Raw genomic sequence first — 21099 nt, forward strand, 5'->3', positions numbered from 1 at the left:
TGTTGGAGCTGTTGTATCAGAAGTTTATTTGTATCTGCTGCATTTAATGTTGCTCCCGGTGCTGTTGTTGTAGGCTCTGCTGGCTCTGCAAGTGTTGCTGGTGCTGCTGTTGTTGTATTTGGAGCAAGTGCTTAAGGAGCTTCTCCATGCTGCCGGGCATCTTTGGCTGGCTGGTGGCCTTTACCCAGGACATCCACCGGTCTCTGTGGCAGGTACACATGTTTCTGAAATCTTGCCGACATTCTCCATCAACTGTGGTAAGACGACTCATTCGACTGCTTTTAGAAGAAGACTCAGGAAACGGTTTCCTCTGCAGGTTTATTGTAACGACATAAAGTGCTGCAAGTTCAGCAAAATAAAAATGGCCTTTCTGGCATAAGAGAAAAAACAAAAGATAAACGATAGCGCAGTCCATATGTGTGTGTGGGGTTCGCCCGCACAGGTTATAGCACACCCTTCAGCTCCTCCTGAGCTGAAGCTTTCCAGTCTGGAGACTTGCCTCTCCAGACACACAACAACCGAAAAAGAAATAAAAAATGAGCATTTAATCTTGCTCAGCCACACCCTGAGGTAGAGGTAAGGTGAATGACTTCCCTCTCATCTCTATGTCATTCACACAAAACCACTCCCTTTAGGTGTTTTAACCCCCCAACACATAACATGCTGGAGGAAAGTTGTAGGTTCAGTTCGCGAAGGCTAGCAGCCGTGGCGAAACATACCTCCCCACACATAACAACAATGACTAGGTCACGCACCATATAAATGTTAATTTAAAGTGCAAGGTGTCAGATAATATATAAAATATGTCAAATATACCTAATAACTGATATAAATGGCTGCATGAAAAAGATACTACTAATCTTACAAAAATATGACTATACAGATACAACTAAGAAGGAAAATGTACAGTATATTTCGTATAAGACCCTAATACGGAATATACCTTGCCCTAGAGAGACACCATTCTATTAAGTAGTGATGAAAAAATAACAAGGAGACATACATACAAATAAGAGTATACATGATATGGAGCCCTAACCCAACACGTGTCGCTACAGGATGTAGCTTCGTCAGTGGTTTTTGTTTTTGCTGACACTCGGCCTGGAAAAAAATACAGACATGCGAACAGACCCATAAGACTATAATAGGTACGTGTTCCAGCCGTGAAAAACATGGGTAGAAAACATATGTGAAAAACGGACATCTGAATAATGTCTCAAATTAAATACTGGATATTATAATGTCACTGACGGTACACTATATAATTCAACTTGTTTCCATGTCTAGATTATACTGGTTCAAAGTCTGCAATAATACACTTGATCATTAAAAGGGTTGTCCACCGTTGGGTCGAGTGCAACACAGAGGCGATAGAAGGCAAACTTTAATAAAACCCAAATGCAAAATTAATTTTGATCCCCAAATACATGCAGTTAAGCATAAAAAAAAGTTCCCAAAGGCATACAACCCCTTTAAGAATTCACAAATGTACTTACCTAAATGCATTATATTCTGACACAAGCAGATTGTATTTATGTTTTACTGTTAGACTTGGCATAAAACAAAATTCCGAATTCTGTAATATGCAGCAGATGTACAGCATTTCTTAAAAAATATCATTTTAAGTGACACGTCGTGCTGAAAAATTACACACTATACATTCAAAACAAGACATTCATACCTAAATATGAAGCATTAATGGGAAATTGTTTAGTATTTTATTCAGCATACGTTTAGTAGAATAGCTGTAAACTACAGATGCCTTGTAAATTAAACATGGCGCTTCAGGTTTTTCCCATGGTTAGGAAGTTTGGTACCAATTAAGGCTATGAACTGTGATGTTTTCAGCAAGTTTAGTGGTGCAGCTAAATATTCTACTCACACAAGGTTTGCGGTATTTGTAGCTTAAGCAATAAGCAATTTTAGAATTAGTTTCATGCAAAAAGTATTTTGTCTCTTATATATGGCAAACATTCATGAATTTATGAAAGATTTCCTTGAAACTGTGCCATGGAAAAATCTACAGCAAAAATGGAAAATGTTATTTAAATAATTTCTCCAGATGCTTCGTCTGAAATTTCTACTTATTCTCCTTAAGGCCTCCTTCAATCACACTTTTTTTGCTCCGTTTTTTAAACTATTGTAAAAAATGCCATGTATTCCAAGAGTTTTTCAAGGCCTGTTTTAGGGTATGTTCACACAATGTCTTTTTCAAGCAGATTCCAACTGGAGCCCACCTGAAAAAGCACTACATAACCGCTACAAAGAACGAATAAAATGCACAACAATATAAAAACAACCTGTTGGGTATATGATCTTTTGCTACTTATTTTATCCACTTCAAAAATCATCAAGCGGTTAAAAAGAGTGACCTGACTAGGAATGAGCGGACCCGTGGATGCTCGGGTTCGTGTGAACTTTTGTCCAAAGTTCGGTGCAGGTACCAGAACTCTACCCGAACTTGAATCCGAACCCCATAGAAGTCTCTCGCTCTATCTCTCTCCCTCTCTTTCGTTCAGCACTAGGTGTTCGGTACGAAGCCGGAACTTTACAGTTCAGGTTTGCTCATCTCTAGACCTGACCATCCCACAGGAGGCTTCCTCTTACAAGCTGCCACTATTTTATTTATAGAATTGGAAAAAAAGACGCTGAGGCGAAGAGGCTTCAAAAGATGTCCAAAAAGATGTGTTTTTCAAGTGTCTCCGTCTTGAAAAACATGTCAGGTCCACCCACATCTTAAGACGTTATGTGCACATACAAGTACAAGTGTTTTGCAGTTGTTTCTTTCTTTGTAACATTTTGTACATGTGTTTTTCACTGCATTTTTTCAAATCTTATAGAAACGCCAGTCGTATGGGAAAAAAACATTTAGATCCGGATTAATTAAGGAATTTTCACCAATTACCAGTTGCCCACAAATTTTGCTAATTTTAGCAATTAGTTTTGGCCAGCTCTGCCAAAGTGGCGATGAGGCATGGCAAAGCCTGCCCATCAAATTCTTCCTAATTTGGGCTGTAAAAGTGGTGTAAATTATGCCAAAAATGTATCATAGTCTCTAGCTGGAGTAACATATTTGGTGGCGGTGCAAACCAACTGTCAGGCGTACCTAGTTTGTTCAGAGGCTTATGACTCGCCCCCTGGGCCGTGGGGCACTCGGATCCGGGCAGTAGGGGAGCGATGGGAGTAGTAGTGGCAACCCGGTTCCGTGGCTCAGGGTGGTCAGGCCAGTGGTAGTCCGTTATGTGCTGATGTTTATGTCCGACTACGCCACCCGTGGATTGCGGTTATTAGGAACCGCCGCTGCATGCCGACCGCTGGGGCTGATGAGGTGTGCAGCTAGGGTAGTGTGACTCCCCACGGGAAGAGTGCGGCCCCAGGGCAGTGTAGTGGATGTTGGGAGTGATGGTAGTGAGAGTCCCAGTGCTGATAGTGCTGGAGGAGCAAGGAGCACGCAGACAACAGGTTGCAGTCCAGGGTCTTTACTAGAACAGGTAAATTGACCCACAAACAGTCCCGGCTAGGAGGGGACCTGGATGTCTGAGAGCAACGGGGAAATTGGCCCTGGTCAGGGTGAGGGTGTAGGCCTACCGTGCTTTCTGCGCTCCTTCTGGCTATCTCCTCGTTATAGGGTAACAGCCCACGTTTCCGAGCTTTCCGTGTATTCTCGCCTGTATGGCCTGCGACGTGGGTTCCTTTCTGCTCCCAGCCTTGTACGGCTTTACTGGTCCCTTCGGTTGTGGCAGGGCCTCCAGGCTTCTTAGGCCAAGGAATATACAGTCCCTTGCGGACTGGTTATCTGCTGGAGGATGTAGAATCCTCCCAGCCTCAGACACCAAAGTCTGGTAAAGTCAGTCTCTTATCTGCCAAGACAGGCTTGCTTCGCCTCTTGTCTCTGGCTTGTGGCTCTCCTCCTGCCACACTTCCTCTTAGGTGCAGTGCAACTGTCTGTCCCTGCTCTGCTCTGGGACAAGTCTCAGTGCTGAGACAGGCCATCAAGTTCTCCCTAACCCTGCCCCCAGCACCAGCTTTTATAGGGGCAGCCAGCTCCCCCTACTGGCCTGAGACAGGAGGCATTGCATGCTAATGTTCCCCTGACTAGAGAACCTCCCCCTTGCTCTCAGACACAGCTTTAATTACACTTGTGGCATCCAGGCCAGGGTGACACACTTACGCCTCTTAACCCCATCCTGATCATTGATGTATACTTGCATCAAAGGTTGTGTCCCTGCCTTTAAGTGGGCTGACACGCCGAGGCCATATATTTCCCCCCCACTTGATGGCTGATTTAAAGGGAACCTGTCACCAAATTTGTCACATATCAGCTTAAAATATCAACTTATTCAACGTCTGCACAGCTTTTTTCAAATCCTTATGTAACCCCCTGACTCCCCCTGTATATCCCCGAAAAAACCTTTTTAATTTCTCCCACGCTGTATTCTAATTGGGTCCGTCCGGTCCAATGGGTGTGAATTCGGACTCCCCACTCCTCCCCCCAGCTGCTGCTCGTTGTCCTTGACATTGATGATGCCTCTTGCATATCCTCATCGCCATGAGAAACTGCAGGCAAAGCCAACAAACAGAAGTGCGTATGTGCACAGCAATGGCAGCAAAATCCTTCCGGTACTTGAGCCGGAAATACGTGTGCCAGCGCATGCACACTTCTGTTTTTCGCAGTTGGGCAAAGCATACTGTGCAGGCGCGGAACTCGATTTGTCTGCACAGGCGTAAGATTTCTTACAGCGATAAGGATGAAGTGAGAGACGTCATCAACGTCAAGGACGGCGTGCAGCAGGAGGGTGAAGAGTGGAGAGTCTAAAGCCACGCCCAAATTTGGTGACAGGTTTCCTTTAATCAGCCATCAAGTGCCTTTAACAGCCGGCTGGTAACCTGTTAAATCCCGCTTTCAAACACTGACAACGGATTTAACAATCGCCATCCAGAAGCGCATCAATAATTCCACTCATCAGTGCTGCTGTCACATCATCGGGGAGCAGCAATGAGTTGTCATGATGGCCGGGGGTCTGCTGATGACCCCCATGCCTGTCATTGTGAATCTCTTGTGAAAGCTGACCTGTGATTGTGATTTCTGCTCTACAGATCGTGATTTCTGCTATACATATACATATGTTCACACATCATGGGTTTTTCTGTAGCAAAACCTGATCTCTTGCCAGGAGGTTATTCTAGATGGTCTTCCTGGAATAAATACTTCTCCCCAGGCAGGAATAACCTCTCTACATAAATGTTATTATTTTTAGCCAGAAAGTATATAGATTTCTTTATTTCAATACATATAAATTGAAAACCTGTGAAGTTATAACTATGATTATAATATGGATAATCTTTCTTTTATTTCCCTTTCATCCCTCATTCCCTATTTACCTTTCCCTTCCCCCCTTTTTTTGTCCACCTTTTCCTTTCCTCCTTCCCCTCCGAATCTCTTTCCATGTTCTCTTCTTTGTTTCTTTTATGTTACAAGTTTGTTTTCTTGAGGTTGATGTAACAGTATATTACATTGTATTTTCCCTTTCCCCTATATTGTAAAAATCCCCAAACAAAAAGAATGTTAAATAAAAATATAAAAATATTCATCTGATCGGTAAATGGCGTAACAAGAAAAATAATCCAAACGCCAGAAGTTTTTTTGCCTGTCGCAACATTGCAATAAAATGCAATGATCAGAACATTGTATCTACCCTAAAATGGTATCAATAAAAAAGTCAGCTCAGGGAGCAAAAAATAAACCCTCACATAGCCCAGATCCCAAAAAATGAAAACGGTTTGGGTCTCGGAAGAAGGCAACATAAGCTAATTTTGTTTTCTTACAAATTTCTGATAAAAAAACTAAAAAACATATACATGTTGGGTATCTGCGTACTCGTACTGACCTGGAGAATCATATTGCCAGGGTCATTTTTACCAGATAGTGAACATGGTAAATAAAACAAACAAAAAGCAATTGTGGAATTGCACTTTTTTTGCAATTTCACCACACAGGAGTTTTTTTTTCTGTTTTTCAGAAAACTATATGGTAAAATCAAATATGTCATTCAAAAGTAAAACTTGTCCCTCAAAAAATAAGCCCTCATACCACTGTATTCATGGAAAAATAAAAAGGTTATGGCTCTTGGAAGAAGCGGAGGAAAAAATGAAAGCGCAAAAACAGAAAATTGAAAGGTCATGAAGGGGTTAATGAATTAGGCGCTTCTTACTACCTTATTCTTTTCATTAAAACTGGCGTGCAAAAGGCCAGCCTTAATGGCACAGACACAGGGGCCCCAGGGGCTGTCAGTGTGGTACCACACAATTGGGTAACAATGGGTAAGAGTTCTGATGTTTCTGTGTACGCATGGATGCTGGATTATTTTTGATGTTATTAATGCTGTAATTATAGGGATTACAGAACTAAGTACAAATGTAATATTTATATAGCTACTAGCAGCATAGATCGCCCTGTTATATCCTATCATCAACAGATAAGGAAGATTATATATGCATTTGCACTTCAATGAATTATGAATTGAAATAAAGTGCATTGTGAAAGTATTTGGCCCCCTTGAACTTTTCTACCTTTTGCCACATTTCTGGCTTCAAACATAAAGATATAAAATTCAAATTTTGGGGGGAAGAATCAACAACAAGTGGGACACAATCGTGAAGTGGAACAAAATTTATTGGATATTTTAAACTTTTTTAACAAATTATAAACTGAAAAGTGCGGCGTGCAATATTATTCGGCCCCTTTACTTTCACTGCAGCAGACTCACTCCAGAAGTTCAGTGAGGATCTGTGAATGATCCAACGTTGTCCTAAATGACTGGTAATGATAAATAGAATCCACCTGTGTGTAATCAAGTCTCCGTATAAATGCACCTGCTCTGTGATAGTCTCAGGGTTCTGTTTCAAGTGCAGAGAGCATCATGAAGACCAAGGAACACACCAGGCAGGTCCGAGATACTGTTGTGGCAAAGTTTAAAGCTGGATTTGGATACAAAAATATTTCCCAAGTTTTAAAAATCTCAAGGAGCACTGTGCAAGCGATCATATTGAAATGCAAGGAGTATCAGACCACTGCAAATCTGCCAAGACCCAGCCGTCCCTCTAAACTTTCATCTCGAACAAGGAGAAGACTGATCAGAGATGCAGCCAAAAGGCCCATGATCACTCTGGATGAACTGTAGAGGTGGGAGAGTCTGTCCATAGGACAACAATCAGTCGTACACTGCACATATCTGGCTTTTATGGAAGAGTGGCAAGAAGAAAGCCATTTCTCAAAGATATCCATAAAAAGTCTCGTTTGAAGTTTGCCATAAGCCACCTGGGAGACACACGAAACATGTGGAATAAGGTGCTCTGATCAGATGAAACCAAAATCGAACTTTTTGGCCACAATGCAAAATGATATGTTTGGCGTAAAAGCAACACAGCTCATCACCCTCAAAACACCATCCCCACTGTCAAACATGGTGGTGGCAGCATCATGGTTTAGGCCTGCTTTTCTTCAGCAGGGACAGGGAAGATGGTTAAAATTGATGGGAAGATGGACGTAGCCAGATACAGGACCATTCTGGAAGAAAACCTGTTGGGAGTATGCAAAAGACCTGAGACTGGGACAGAGATTTATCTTCCAACAAGACAATGATCCCAAACATAAAGCAAAATATGCAATGGAATGGTTCAAAAATAAACATATCCAGGTGTTAGAATGGCCAAGTCAAAGTCCAGACCTGAATCCAATCGAGAATCTGTGGAAAGAGGTGAAAACTGCTGTTCACAAACACCCTCTATCCAACCTCAATGAGCTCGAACTGTTTTGCAAGGAAGAATGGGCAAGAATTTCAGCCTCTCGATGTGCAAAACTGATAGAGACATACCCCAAGTGACTTGCAGCTGTAATCGCAGCAAAAGGTGGTGCTACAAAGTATTAACTCAAGGGGGCCGAATAATATTGCACGCCCCACTTTTCAGTTTTTAATTTGTTAAAAAAGTTTTAAATATCCAATAAATTTCGTTCCACTTCACTATTGTGTCCCACTTGTTGTTGATTCTTCCCCAAAAAAAATAGAATTTTATATCTTAATGTTTGAAGCCAGAAATGTGACAAAAGGTAGAAAAGTACAAGAAGGTCAAATACTTTCACAGGGCACTGTATTTACTCTCCCAGCCCTAGATACTGTACGTATGTGGTACACATGCCTTTGTACCCGAGTCTCTGTTCTAATTGATTTTGTATTGATACATGATTACTGAGCTATATAAATTCATGCCTGTTTGTATATTAAAGAAAGTTTTTTGAATTTTTAATGGACTCTGACTCCATGTTTCTAGTATTCATTCCATTACAGGAGTGTCCATGTAGATACATTAAGTAGGCCCCTTAACGAAGGCATTGGGTCTTCTACACACGTGGTCAAAATTGTTGGTACCCCTCATTTAATGAAGGAAAAACCTACAATGGTCACAGAAATTACTTGAATCTGACAAAAGTAATAATAAATTAAAAATCTATGGAAATTAACAAATGAAAGTCAGACATTGCTTTTCAACCCTGCTTCCACAGAACTTTTTAAAAAATTAAAGTCATGAAGGAATACCAACAATTTGTACCACGTGTGTATATACTTATTTAGTGAAATATGTTTTCTGTTTTGAAGATTCTGTTTAATTTTTTAAAAATTGTGCAACTTTTTGCACTAAAAAGGCATCAAAAATATAAATGACAAGAAAAGATTCATCATTGTAAAAAATGTGGTGCAAAGAACATTAATGAATGCCAAAAGCCAGAAAAAAACAGAAATTATGATCGGGGACAAAGGAAAGGGGTCTGTGAATTGGTAAAATCAGACAATCACTTTAATGTTACGCATTGGGTCCTGTGTGAAATTTGTGATAGAATACACCAATATAAGGCTTTTTAACTTGCATTTTGTTGGTTGAGGGGCAATAGTAAAATTTTGTTGTAGCTTTCTTTAAATCCATAGTATAAAGTAACAATTAATTTAGGATATTCTCCCAGCAAAATAAGTTCCACTAGGTGTGCAGTCTCTTAGAAACATTGGAGCTGCCCTGTTCTATTAGAGATAATTCTACAAAAGACCAAGGCTAAGATTCATTAAGAGTGATATTATGCATGCTAGTCTTAATGAAGGCACTGCTGGAGTAAGATGCTTCCAATACATTTAGGCCACGGCCCCACTATCAGTATTTGGTCAGTATTCGATCAGTATTTTTTTCTCAGGAGTGGGAGTCAAAACCAGGTGAGGAACAAACAGAGAAAATGTATAATAGAAACAAGTCATCAATTCTGCATTTATCACCCACTCCTGGTTTTGGCTCCCACTCCTGAGAAAAAATACTGACCGAATACTAATAGTGGGGCCGTGGACTAAGTCAGAGCCTAGAGTACATTTCTGGTGTAAACTGAAGTGGTGTAAATTTTGATGAATTTCCCAGGTGGGCTCCACCACCTTGAATGCAACCACCCAGAAATTCCAGAATAGTCCATAAAAATAGGACACTTTTTTGCCCTCTTCGTAACAAAAAAATTTAAGGCGCCCATGATTTTTTTTTGAAGCTGAAGAAACTTATACAAAGTATTTTGATTGTAATTATCATTCGTTTACAGTGAATGCAGCTAATGTCTTTATGTGAGAATTATGGGCTGAAGACATGTATCACTTATAACCAAAATGATTTATTATGGTTTTCCAGTGTGTCTCTAAAAACATATTGTCTATGTTTTTTCTGGACAGCTTACCAAAAATATCACAAAGTCAACTTGGAAACTCTGTTCTCCACGCTCCATCCCAGCTCTGCTGACTTTGGCAAAGCTGGCCAAAACTTGCGTAAAAATAACAAACTTCGCTACATTTTTGCACAACTTTTCATTCTGGAAACATTTTGCGACATTTCAAGAGGTTTTACTCCAGAAGTTGTGTAAACACCTAGACTAATCATACCCTCTATGCTTACCCAGACCTGATTTTCAGTCCCCCTATATATTATAAATACTGTCCATCTTCTATGAGAAGAATTCCCCTTAAGAGACCACTTTTTCATTGTACTATTAGGAGGTGAACTCAAAGAGGTTTTGCTGTACATCCATGTAGTATCTAATGACGGTATGCTTGTACATTGTTAGAAAGACCCAAATAATAAACAAAGTAATTATAGAAAGTATGTCAGCAATTTTGCAAACACAATAACTTCCATTGTATTATATTCCTGGCAGCCCATGGAAGACTAATTTGGCCCTTCAGTAGCAGTCTCCCAGTGAAAAGGGCTCATGATTACTATATCTGTAGATAACTATGTATGTCTATGGCATTTCTTTATGAAGACTAAGAATATCCATAATATAGTCACTCTAGAGTGGATGCCTTTCAAATACTTTAACATATGAAACAAATAGCAGATTGTAAGTCTGGTGACATTTCAAGATCAGGGGAGCATTTCAATTCTTTTAAGCTACAAGAACGAATCAACAAAATTTCACTTTGATGTAAGGCCAAATAAAAACTGTGTCAGCAGCACTCAACATTACAATGGACAGCAAATTGTTTAAAGACACAGTGAGGCAGGTTTCTGCATCTTTTATACAATTTATATCAGATTTACAAATATGTATCATTATTTTGTCTATTTAAATCAAAAATGTAAAAGACATTGCCCTGGTAACTCTTCACGGCTGGGTTAACGTATATCTGTTGCATCAGGGTGATGGCAAAACTGATGCAAAAAAATGCACCAGTCTCCATCAGCCTTTTTCCCCATTAACTCTCAGTCTGGACATGGATCACAATGTTGGGGCTCAATCAGACATCAGTATGCAAAAACTGGTCCAAGTTTAATCAGTGTTTTCTTAGTTTTTCAATGAGTGAGTTTTTACCAACAGTTTGGTCAAAGTTTCATCAGTTGTTCTCAAATAAAAAAAAATGATGAAGTTTTCTCAAGGTTCTTATAATAAACAGTCAGTGAAAAAAATCAGACAGCACTCAGATGGCATAAGTGTGCTGTCTGTTTTTCACGGCCTGATTGACAGGTGAAGCTTGAGAAACATTAGCTTTGGTGTTATATCTGAGAAAATCTGATGAAACTCTTACCAAACTCTAATGTTAAAACTGAAATTCTGAATAAACTGTGATGAAACTCTGATAAGAAGCACTGACAAAGCTCGGAACGATTTTCTGACTCGAGAAAATCACTGATGTTCGAATGAGCCCTAACGTGAAACATTGGGAACAGGCCACCAGACCAGTGACTGCACCTGTCCAGTGCAAAAACTGATGAGCTGGACAGGAGTGAACCATCCCATTGCTAGCAATGTGATCAACTTTTACATCAGAATCCATCTGGCATTATCATTAAATGCTGAATGGAATCAATGACACAGCGCCGGACATATGTGAACTCAGTCTGGCACACCTCATTAGACATTGGTACTATGTTTCTTCTGTGCTTAGCAGTCATGGTGTACCTGCTAATAAAGTAATTTTTTTAAAATTCTTGAATTATTTTTGTGTCCAGCGCCATTCTTTTCCTCCTCTCAGTAACTATAGTCATAGCAGCTGTTGTAGGACACAAAGGGTATGGGGGGCACTCAATTGCAAGAACATTGTACCTTTATGTAGAAAATAGCACATTGGTGGCTTTTTGTTATCTAGCACTAAGCACTACTATTTAGGTTTTTTGATACAGTGTCTTGACAAAGTATTCATAATCCATGAACTTTTCCACATTTTTATTAAATTGAGTCCACCTGTGTGTAATTTATTCTCAGTATAACTACAGCTGTTCTGTGAAGGCTTCAGAAGTTTGTTTGAGAACATTAGGGACTAAACAACATGATGAAAACCAAGTAATACACCAGACAGGTCAAGGATAAAGTTGGGGAGAAGAGTAAAGCAGGGTTAGGTTATAAAAAATAGCCCAAGCTCTGAACATCTCATGGAGCGCTGTTCAATCCATCATCCAAAAATGGAAGGAGTATGCCACAACTGCAAAAGACATGGCTGTCTACCTAAACTGACATCCCAAGCAAGGAGAGCACAAATTAGAGAAGCAGCTGAAAGGTCAATGGTCACTCTGGAGGAGCTGCAGAAATATACAGCTTAGGTGGGAGAATCTGTCCACCAGACAGTCTACTATAGTCATAGACTGGCCTTTATTGAAGAGTGGCAAGAAGAAAGCCATTTTTAAAAGCAAGCCATAAGAAGTCCCGTTTGCAGTTTGAAAAATGCCATGTAGGGTAATGTGGAAGAAGGTGCTCTGGTCAGATGAAACAAAAGTAGAAATTGTTGGGCTAAATGTAAAAAGCTATGTATGGTGGAAAACTAACACTGCACATCACCCTGTAAACACAATCCCCACAGTTAAACATGCATCATGCTGTGGGGATGCTTTTCTTCAGCAGGGGCAGGGACAGGGACATTGGTCAGGGTTGATGGGAACATGGATGGTGCTACATATAGGGCAATCCTGAAGGAAAACCTGTTAGAGGCTGCAAAAGACTTGAGATTGGGGCATAGGTTCACCTTCCAGCAGGACAACGCCCCTAAAAATTACTGCCAGAGCTACAATGGAATGGATTAGATCAAAGCATATTCATGTGTTTGGATAAGCCAGTCACAGTTCAGACCTAAATCCCATTGAGAATCTGTAGCAAGACTTGAAAATTGTTGTTCACAGATGCTCTCTATCCAATCTCACAGAGCTTGAGCTAGCTTGCAAAGAAGAATGTGCAAAAGCAGGTAAATATATACCCCAAAAGACTTGCAGAAGTAACTGCAGCGAAAGGTGGTCCTTCAAAGTATTGATTCAGGGGAGCTGAGTCAAATGCACATCATAATGCACTTCACAAATATTTTCTATTTTTGTTGATATGTCACATAAAATGCAAATAAAATAACATTTGTTGGTGAGTGTCATTAGGGGTTTTTCAGTTTCTGTCATTAGGGGTGAGGGCCCACCTATAACAAGAAGATGATGCAGAATTTATGAAGAGAAGCTGTGGCAAACTGAGGTTTTCGTCGAGGACTACAGGTATCTCATAAAGTATATTGCAGCATAATGCCACAAGTCAACAACATTGTCACATTATAGCATTCAGGAAATTTTGACATGATAAAAAAATGTGACCTCTGATCTCCTAATACATTCCTTCCTTCATGGTTACTCTGTAAAGACAAGTTAATATAGATGCCATTCATATGGCCCATGCTTTGATCAATAGATTTCCCTTCACGTGAACTTATAGAGGTAAAGTCATTGTTACGCAATGCATCATTTTGGCAGCACAAAGCAAGATGATTTGCTCAGTCAATTATTGACAATACTGTATAAAAGTCTATGAATCTTTATTGTGCACTTTACTGAAAACAGACAATAAAACTTGATTATGTAGAAAAGTTATTTTATCCTGTTGCCGTTCAGTTGGTAAAAAAATTCAATTGAGGACAGTGTACCCCACATACACTAAAAAAAATGAGTACTGCAATTATTTTTAAGATTTTTGCACTAATAGTTTATAGTATCATAGTCAGTAATCTTCTGGAAATGATGCTGATCGTTCTACCATCATGGCTCCTAGTCAATTAAGGTCACTGGTTCCCACTAAAAAAGTGAGTGCAGTAATTTTTTATGGTGTTTGTACAAATATTCAGTAGTCTTGTAGTATAATGATGCTGATGATATCATGTTCCAATCCACTCACTCTACCATCATGGCTTCCAACCACAATAGATTCATGACAGCTTCGACAGATTTGTTTTCAAAGAGGTCCAACAATGGATCCTATTTACACGTAATGAGGTTTCACATGTTTTCACACTCTCAAAAATACTGCAACCCCTTACAGAAATGGAAAAACGCTATTGTGAACAGTGCTCAAGGTGTCACAATTATATTATACTTCATTAACAATTAAAATCATACTTAAAATCTTCTACAGCACTTGAAATTTCTTTAAGAGAGGCTGATATCCAAGGACATTGTTCCTGGTGTGCCTGTGTTATAATTCCATTGGGGTCATGTATATAAGCATTTGATTCTGGGAATTAAGTGCAGTTACGAATACAAGTGTCACAATTATCATGTCAGGTATGGTTGATGTACAATATCTAAAGCAACAGATTAATATGTGGTATATAAGGGGTTAGAAATTTAGAGCATCAGGCAGATGTGCTAGATGTAAGAATAAGCCACATGTGTATTATAATATTTTGCAAACTATGAGCGCCTGACATATATATTGCATGTTGGGATGCAAATTTTTTAACATTTAAAAGCTTAATAGAAACAGAACATTACACCAAATTGGTTTTGACCAGAATTCTGAATTTCTCTTCTAGTTATGTATTGTTGTAGATTTGTGCTATCATGTGCATCCTGACATTTCGTTCCGCACTTGTTTACACTGCTTTTAATTAAGAGCTTTTCAGCCATAGTTTCCTTTAACGTCTGATTAAGACAATTGCACTTCCTCCCCGTCTCCTCCGCAGCCTATTCTCATATTATAGCCTTGTCTGTCTGCTCCGTCCTTGCGTTATCTCTTGCAGGTGCTTTGCCTTTACTGTCTGCTGTCCTTCAACATGTCACCGCTATGTCCCTTCAGAATAAAATGTTCACATCCCATCGTGTGCACATGAAAACTTCTATGTCCATGTGACTGACTGATGCCATCAAATATATACATTGACCTCCTCTCCATCTTCTCCAGGAACATTAATCTCAGGAGAAGTCTAAGGGTCAACGAACCCATGAGAACCTGAGATAACAATGGGCTTCTCGATTTCGGATGATAAGGTAATATCACCTAATATCTCTTAAGCAGTGCGATGCATCTTGTCCCCAGGCCAGCATGGAGTCCTTGTCACTGCACTCTAATATTCTAGCACACAGTAGATAAGGAAACATATTGTTCTGCACAATATTCTGCCAGGTTTCGCTGCTGTCAGAAAATCAGAGCATTTCTACGGAAGCTTCCTTAGACATCAATATCACACATGCACAGCATCAGCAGGTGCTCGTCTTGTCCTACCTCTGTCCAATGTGAGGGGCTGGACCACTGTCGCCATGTCTGTGGTCGGATGCAGAGTGACGCTCAGAGCCAAAGCAGCAGAACTGGAGGAGAAAGGGGGAGGGGGAGAGAAAGAGAGAGAGAGAGGGAGAGAGAGTAGCAGAGCTCTGAGAAACGTCAGCTCAAAGGATGCCGCTATTAACTTCCTAATGAGCAATAATTGTGAGAGGGAATAAAAAGATCAGATTGTAAGATTTTACAATGCTGGACCCTATTAAAAGAATAGTCATTCTCTCCCCGCGTCATTAAAGGGTTAAACCTGATAGACTGTACTTGGCGGGTTAATTGATTCATATTTCAGATAAGTGTATTTTTAAATCTTGTAATGTTCCCGTGGTAACCATAACATGGAAGAACTCATCTTCAGCAATATAGTTAGCTGGAATTCTAGCTCTCGTCGGGATTCTTTTTCTTCACACGTTTAGTTGTAATTTGTTTATATTTTATTTTGTCACATCATTTCCATTGTTGTCACTAACAAATAATAGTCCGACTTATCAAAAGAGCCAACATATATAAGAGGTGCCGTTTGCATAGGCGGATTATGTGCAGCAATTTCTGTAAAATCCTCAAAAGTCTCATTGCATGTGACCTGATTGTGTCATAAACACTTAAAGGCAATGTGTTACACAATATCCGTGGCTGGCGAGGGTTCGGTGTTAATGAGATTCTGCAATATAGGCACACATATGAAAGATAACCTGCATGGCTGCAGGAGGAGCTCATTGAAATGCACCCTGCATACAGCTGCAGACATGCAGCATGCATCTAGGTAGACTCAGCTATTCTACAGGACGGTCACTTTCTTCAGTGTGTTTAGAGCAAGGAAACTAAAAGTATATTGCACTTGGCTGATAATATGATGCAACATAAAGGATTTTATTTCTACCTGTATGTGTAGGTGCAGGCGACTGTGTACTCTCTCATCCGAGAGAAACTGGTCATTTATGTAAATCGCACTCTGATCAGAGTGTGGTCAGAGTGTGGAAAGAGTGTGGCCAGAGTGTGGTCAGAGTGTGGTCAGGGTGTGGTCAGAGTGTGGCCAGAGTGTGGCCAGAGTGTGATCAGAGTGTGGTCAGAGTGTGGCCAGAGTGTGGTCAGAGTGTGGTCAGAATGTGGTCAGAGTGTGGCCAGAGTGTGGTCAGAGTGTGATCAGAGTGTGGCAAGAGTGTGGTCAGAGTGTGATCAGAGTGTGGCCAGAGTGTGGTCAGAGTGTGGCCAGAGTGTAGCCAGAGTGTGGCCAGAGTGTGGTAAGAGTGTGGTCAGAGTGTGGCCAGAGTGTGGTCAGAGTGTGGTCAGAGTGTGGCCAGAGTGTAGCCAGAGTGTGATCAGAGTGTGGCCAGAGTGTGGCCAGAGTGTGGTCAGAGTGTGGCCAGAGTGTGGCCAGAGTGTGGTCAGAGTGTGATCAGAGTGTGATCAGAGTGTGGCCAGAGTGTGGCCAGAGTGTGGCCAGAGTGTGGCCAGAGTGCGGCCAGAGTGCGGTCAGAGTGTGGTCAGAGTGTGGCCAGAGTGTGGCCAGAGTGTGGTCAGAGTGTGGCCAGAGTGTGGCCAGAGTGCGGCCAGAGTGTGGTCAGAGTGTGATCAGAGTGTGATCAGAGTGTGGTCAGAGTGTGATCAGAGTAAGATCATAGTGTGATCTGATTCTCTTGAATGAGGAGATGACGGAGAAAATAATTTCTCCCTCTTTTCTATTCTGTCAGTCAATGGAAATCGGACTGTCTCCGATGTAATCCGAGTGCAGTCCTATGGTTTACACATACGCCCTTATATACATGGCCAAGCGATCCGAATGTCGGATAAAGCTTGGGCATGCAGCGATTTTTTTCGAGTTTGAGCAGAGATTCATCAGTTTTTCTCAGATGAAAAAAAGATGAAGTTTTTATGAAACCTTATCATAACAAATAGTCTGGGGAAAACGGACACCACACAGATGGCATCTGAGTACTGAGGTTTTTATTGTATATACTTTAATTGGTGATATTGACTCGAGACTCGGATCAAAATTGAACGTCTTTGTAATTTTGTGCCTACCACGGAAAATACACAGACATGTGAAGAGATTCATAGTCTATAATGGGTATGAGTTCTAGCCATGAAAAATTGAGATCTGAATGAGCGCTAATGCTGCAAACATACATGCAGTTTTAATTTTAGCTAAAACAAAATGTGGATCCACCAAGAAGAAGTAATTTAGTTGCAATGTTTAGAAAAAAGTTATCTAAAACAAACACATTCTTCATATTTTACATTCTTTTAAAATTCACTCCTGGTTAATGCTCAAAAAACTGCCACAAAATCATTCAAAAGGCTTCCTTTACCAATCTAACAGACCAGTAGTTGTATGTAACATAGTAATGTAAGTTGAATAAAGACCTAGGTCCATCAAGTTCACCCACTCTCCCCCAATTGTACTCCCTACACTAACCATGCACTAACTTACTAACTTACTGGGACTAGGCCTCCCAAATGCATTATTACCATTTTTATTATTGCTGCACTATCACAATTAAAAATGTACCTGTTTATAATTTTTTTAGTTAGTTTTATCTTTTGTATTACTCTTGTGATTTTAATAATGGTATTACTAAAATCCCTATGCCTAAATCTGTTGATCCAAAAGAAGGCAAAAACCCCAGGACACATTCAGTCAATTTGCGTCACGGGGAAAAATTCCTTCTTGACCCCGAGAAAAGGCGATCAGTCCTAGAACCCTGGATGAAACCTAATTATGATACTATTTATGTAATTACTATTACCGTACTAAATATACTACTATAGGTGTAACATTTTGTCTAATTTAACTGTAACCCACAATGTTATGTGTATCAAGGAAGTCATCCAGCCCCTTTTTGAAAGCTGTTATAGTGTTGGCCATTACTACCTCTTGGGGTCGGGCATTCCACAGTCTGACTGCTCTGACTGTAAATAACCCTTTCCTGTTTAGGTGCCGGAATCGCCTTTCTTCCACCCATAATGAGTGCCCTCTCATCCTTAGTATGGTCTTTGGAATGAATAAGTCATGTGCTAGTCCTTTGTACTGACCACACATATATTTTTGCATGTAAATGAGATCCCCTATCAGGCGTTGTTTTTCTAAGCTAAACAAGTTCAACTGTTTTTTTAACCTCTCATCATATGAGAGGCCTTCCATCCCATGTAATAATCTAGTTGCCCACCTTTGAACTGACTCTAACTCCTGAATATCCTTTTTAAAATATGGAGCCCAAAACTGGATCCCATATTCCAGATGTGATTTATAAAGGGGCAACAGTACTTTGGGATCACAGGACTTTATTTCTCTTTTTATACATCCTAAAATCTTGTTTGCTTTTGCGGCTGCTGCTTGACATTGAGTACTGCTGCTCAGCTTACTTGTAACCAGATTACCCAAGTCCTTCTCCTGTTCTATATTCCCGAGTATACTCCCATTTAATGTATATGCAGCAATAGGATTACTCCGTCCTTGGTGCATTACTCTACATTTATCTACATTAGACCTCATCTGCCAAGCTTTTGCCCATTCAGCCATCTTATCCAGATCGTTCTGCAATATCGTAATGTCAAGATCAGATTTTAATATCCTACCTAGTTTGGTGTCATCAGCAAAGACTGACACTTTACTCTCAATCCAATCCCCAAGGTCATTAATAAAGAGGTTAGAAAGAATCGGTCCTAGCACAGATCCCTGCGGTACCCCACTGCTGACTATATCCCATTTAGAGAACGTACCATTTATGATGACTCTTTGTTTCCTATCATTTAGCCAATTCCTTACCCAACTACATATAGTTCCCCTTGCTTCTGTAGCTTCAGTATAAGGCTGCTATGTGGTACAGTATCAAATGCCTTTGCAAAGTCCAGATAAATTACATCAGCCGCATTACGAACATCCAGATTTGCACTTACCTCCTCATAGAAACCCAACACGTTGGTTAGACATGACCTATTCTTCATGAATCCATGCTGATTATCGTTTATTATATTATTCTCTGTGATATAACTCTGCAGGTCATCTCTTATGATGCCCTCAAAAACTTTGCACACTACTGATGTAAGACTTACTGGACGATAGTTTCCTGGATCCACCTTCTTACCTTTCTTAAATATCGGTACCACATCGGCAATCCTTCAATCCTGTGGCACCACCCCTGTTACCAGAGAGTTCAAGAATATGAGATACAGCGGTTTGTCAATTACTGAGCTCAGTATACGTGGATGAATACAATTTGGGCCAGGGGATTTGTCAATATTTAATTTGCTCAGACGCAGGCATACTTCTTTTTGTGTTAAACTAATTATATCAGGTGGTGAAATTTGATTTTTGCCCTGTTGAAAGATCCCTGGAACAGACGGTTTGTTGGCGAACATGGATGAAAAGTGCATGGTTAATATCTCAGCTTTTTCTTTGCCTTCTAAAATTATCTTGTTGTTATCGTCTTTTAAGGGGCCAATACCATCTGTTTTTTCTTTTTGGCTTTAATGTATTTATAAAAATTTGGGGGATTTATTTTAATGTTGCTGACGATTTGTTTCTCTGTAGATAACTTTGCTAGCTTGATTTCTTTTTTACATTTGTTTTTTAGGTCTTTATACTCCTGAAATGCTATTTCAGTATCCTAGACCTTCAAGATTTTGAATGCCCTTTGTTTTTGTCTTATTAAACTTTATACTGTCTTATTTATCCATAATTGTTTCTTTTTATTCCTGGACATTTTATTACCAGAGGGTATAAATTTTCTACAGGATTGTAGTAGTATTTCCTTAAACATGCCCCATTTATGTTCAGTATCCCCAGTTACCATGACGTGGTCCCAGTCAACATGATTAAGCTCTTACCTTAATTTGTTGAAATCCGCTTTCCTAAAGTTCCAGGTTTTTGCATTTCCTTTTTGAAATGTTTAATTGAATATTACATTGAAACTTACCATATTATGGTCGCGGTTTCCCAAATGCTCCCGGACCTGTAGATCTGAAATTGTATCTGGTCTATTTGACAGAACCAGATCCAGCAGATTATCTCCCCTGGTTGGTTCATCTACCAGCTGAGAGAGGTAATTGTCCTGAACTGTGGATAAGAACTTGCAGATTGTAGCACAAATGGAAGATTCTATGTCTCATTGAATATTTGGATAGTTAAAATCCCCCATAATAAGGACTCTATTATTATTTGCTGCCTTTTTAATTTGTTGCAGCATTTCATCCTCTACCAGTTCAGCTATATTAGGAGGCTTGTAACAAACTCCAATTAAAAGCTTTCCATTATGGATATCCCCATGTACATTAACCCAGACTGACTCTATATTGTAGCAGCTTCCCCCAACGTTGTCATTGAGAACCGGTTTTAAGTTGGATCTTATGAAAATACACACCCCTCCACCTTTTATGTCTTTCCTGTCCTATCTAAATGTAGTATATCCTTTTATGTTTGTCACCCAGTCATGGTTTTCATCCAGCCAGGTTTCCGTAATGCCTACCACATCATATTCTGTGACCGACATAAGAGTCTCCAGTTCATTCATTTTGTTAGCGAGACTTCTTGCATTTGCCAGCAGACTTTTAATACTATTAGCACATTTGTTACTCCTACTCAGCTCCCTACTTTCCTTGGGTATCCCAACCCCCCCTACATCCTCAATAACCCCTGCTGTCTCACTCTCTCTGTCTACTCTATCTATCCCCTTATTAGCACGAATACCCTCCCCCCAGATCCTAGTTTAAAAGCTCCTCCATCCGTCTGACCATTGTTTCCCCCTGCACCCTCCCCATTGAGTTTCAGCCCGTCCCTACCGTAGAGCCTGTAGACGACAGCGAAGTCGGCCCAGTTCTCTATGAACCCAAACCCCTCCTTCCTGTACCAATTTCTAAGCCACTTATTTATCTCACTAAGCTCCTGCTGTCTTTCTAGTGATGCACGTGGCACCGGCAGTATTTCTGAAAACACCACTTTGGAGGTCCTGGCCTTCAGCTTCTCTCCTAGTTCCCTGTAATCATTTTAAAGGACCTTCCACCTTATTTTCTACCTA

General features: G+C 40.2%; 1 protein-coding gene across 2 annotated transcripts in view; it reads right to left on the minus strand.

Moving 5' to 3' along the window:
* LIN7A (lin-7 homolog A, crumbs cell polarity complex component) overlaps window positions 1-15192 on the minus strand; it is an 84874-nt gene extending 69682 nt beyond the window's left edge. For both annotated transcript variants that reach the window (XM_073651600.1, XM_073651601.1), the window contains exon 1: window positions 15038-15192. In XM_073651600.1, the coding sequence (XP_073507701.1) occupies window positions 15038-15074 (37 nt within the window). In that variant the 5' untranslated portion in view covers window positions 15075-15192. The remainder of the gene's footprint in view (window positions 1-15037) is intronic.
* Between the last annotated feature and the right edge of the window lie 5907 nt (window positions 15193-21099).

Source organism: Phyllobates terribilis, unplaced genomic scaffold (genome assembly GCF_046119375.1).
Source record: "Phyllobates terribilis strain yellow unplaced genomic scaffold, ASM4611937v1 Scaffold_11__3_contigs__length_659146591, whole genome shotgun sequence".
Taxonomy (NCBI): Eukaryota; Metazoa; Chordata; class Amphibia; order Anura; family Dendrobatidae; genus Phyllobates; species Phyllobates terribilis.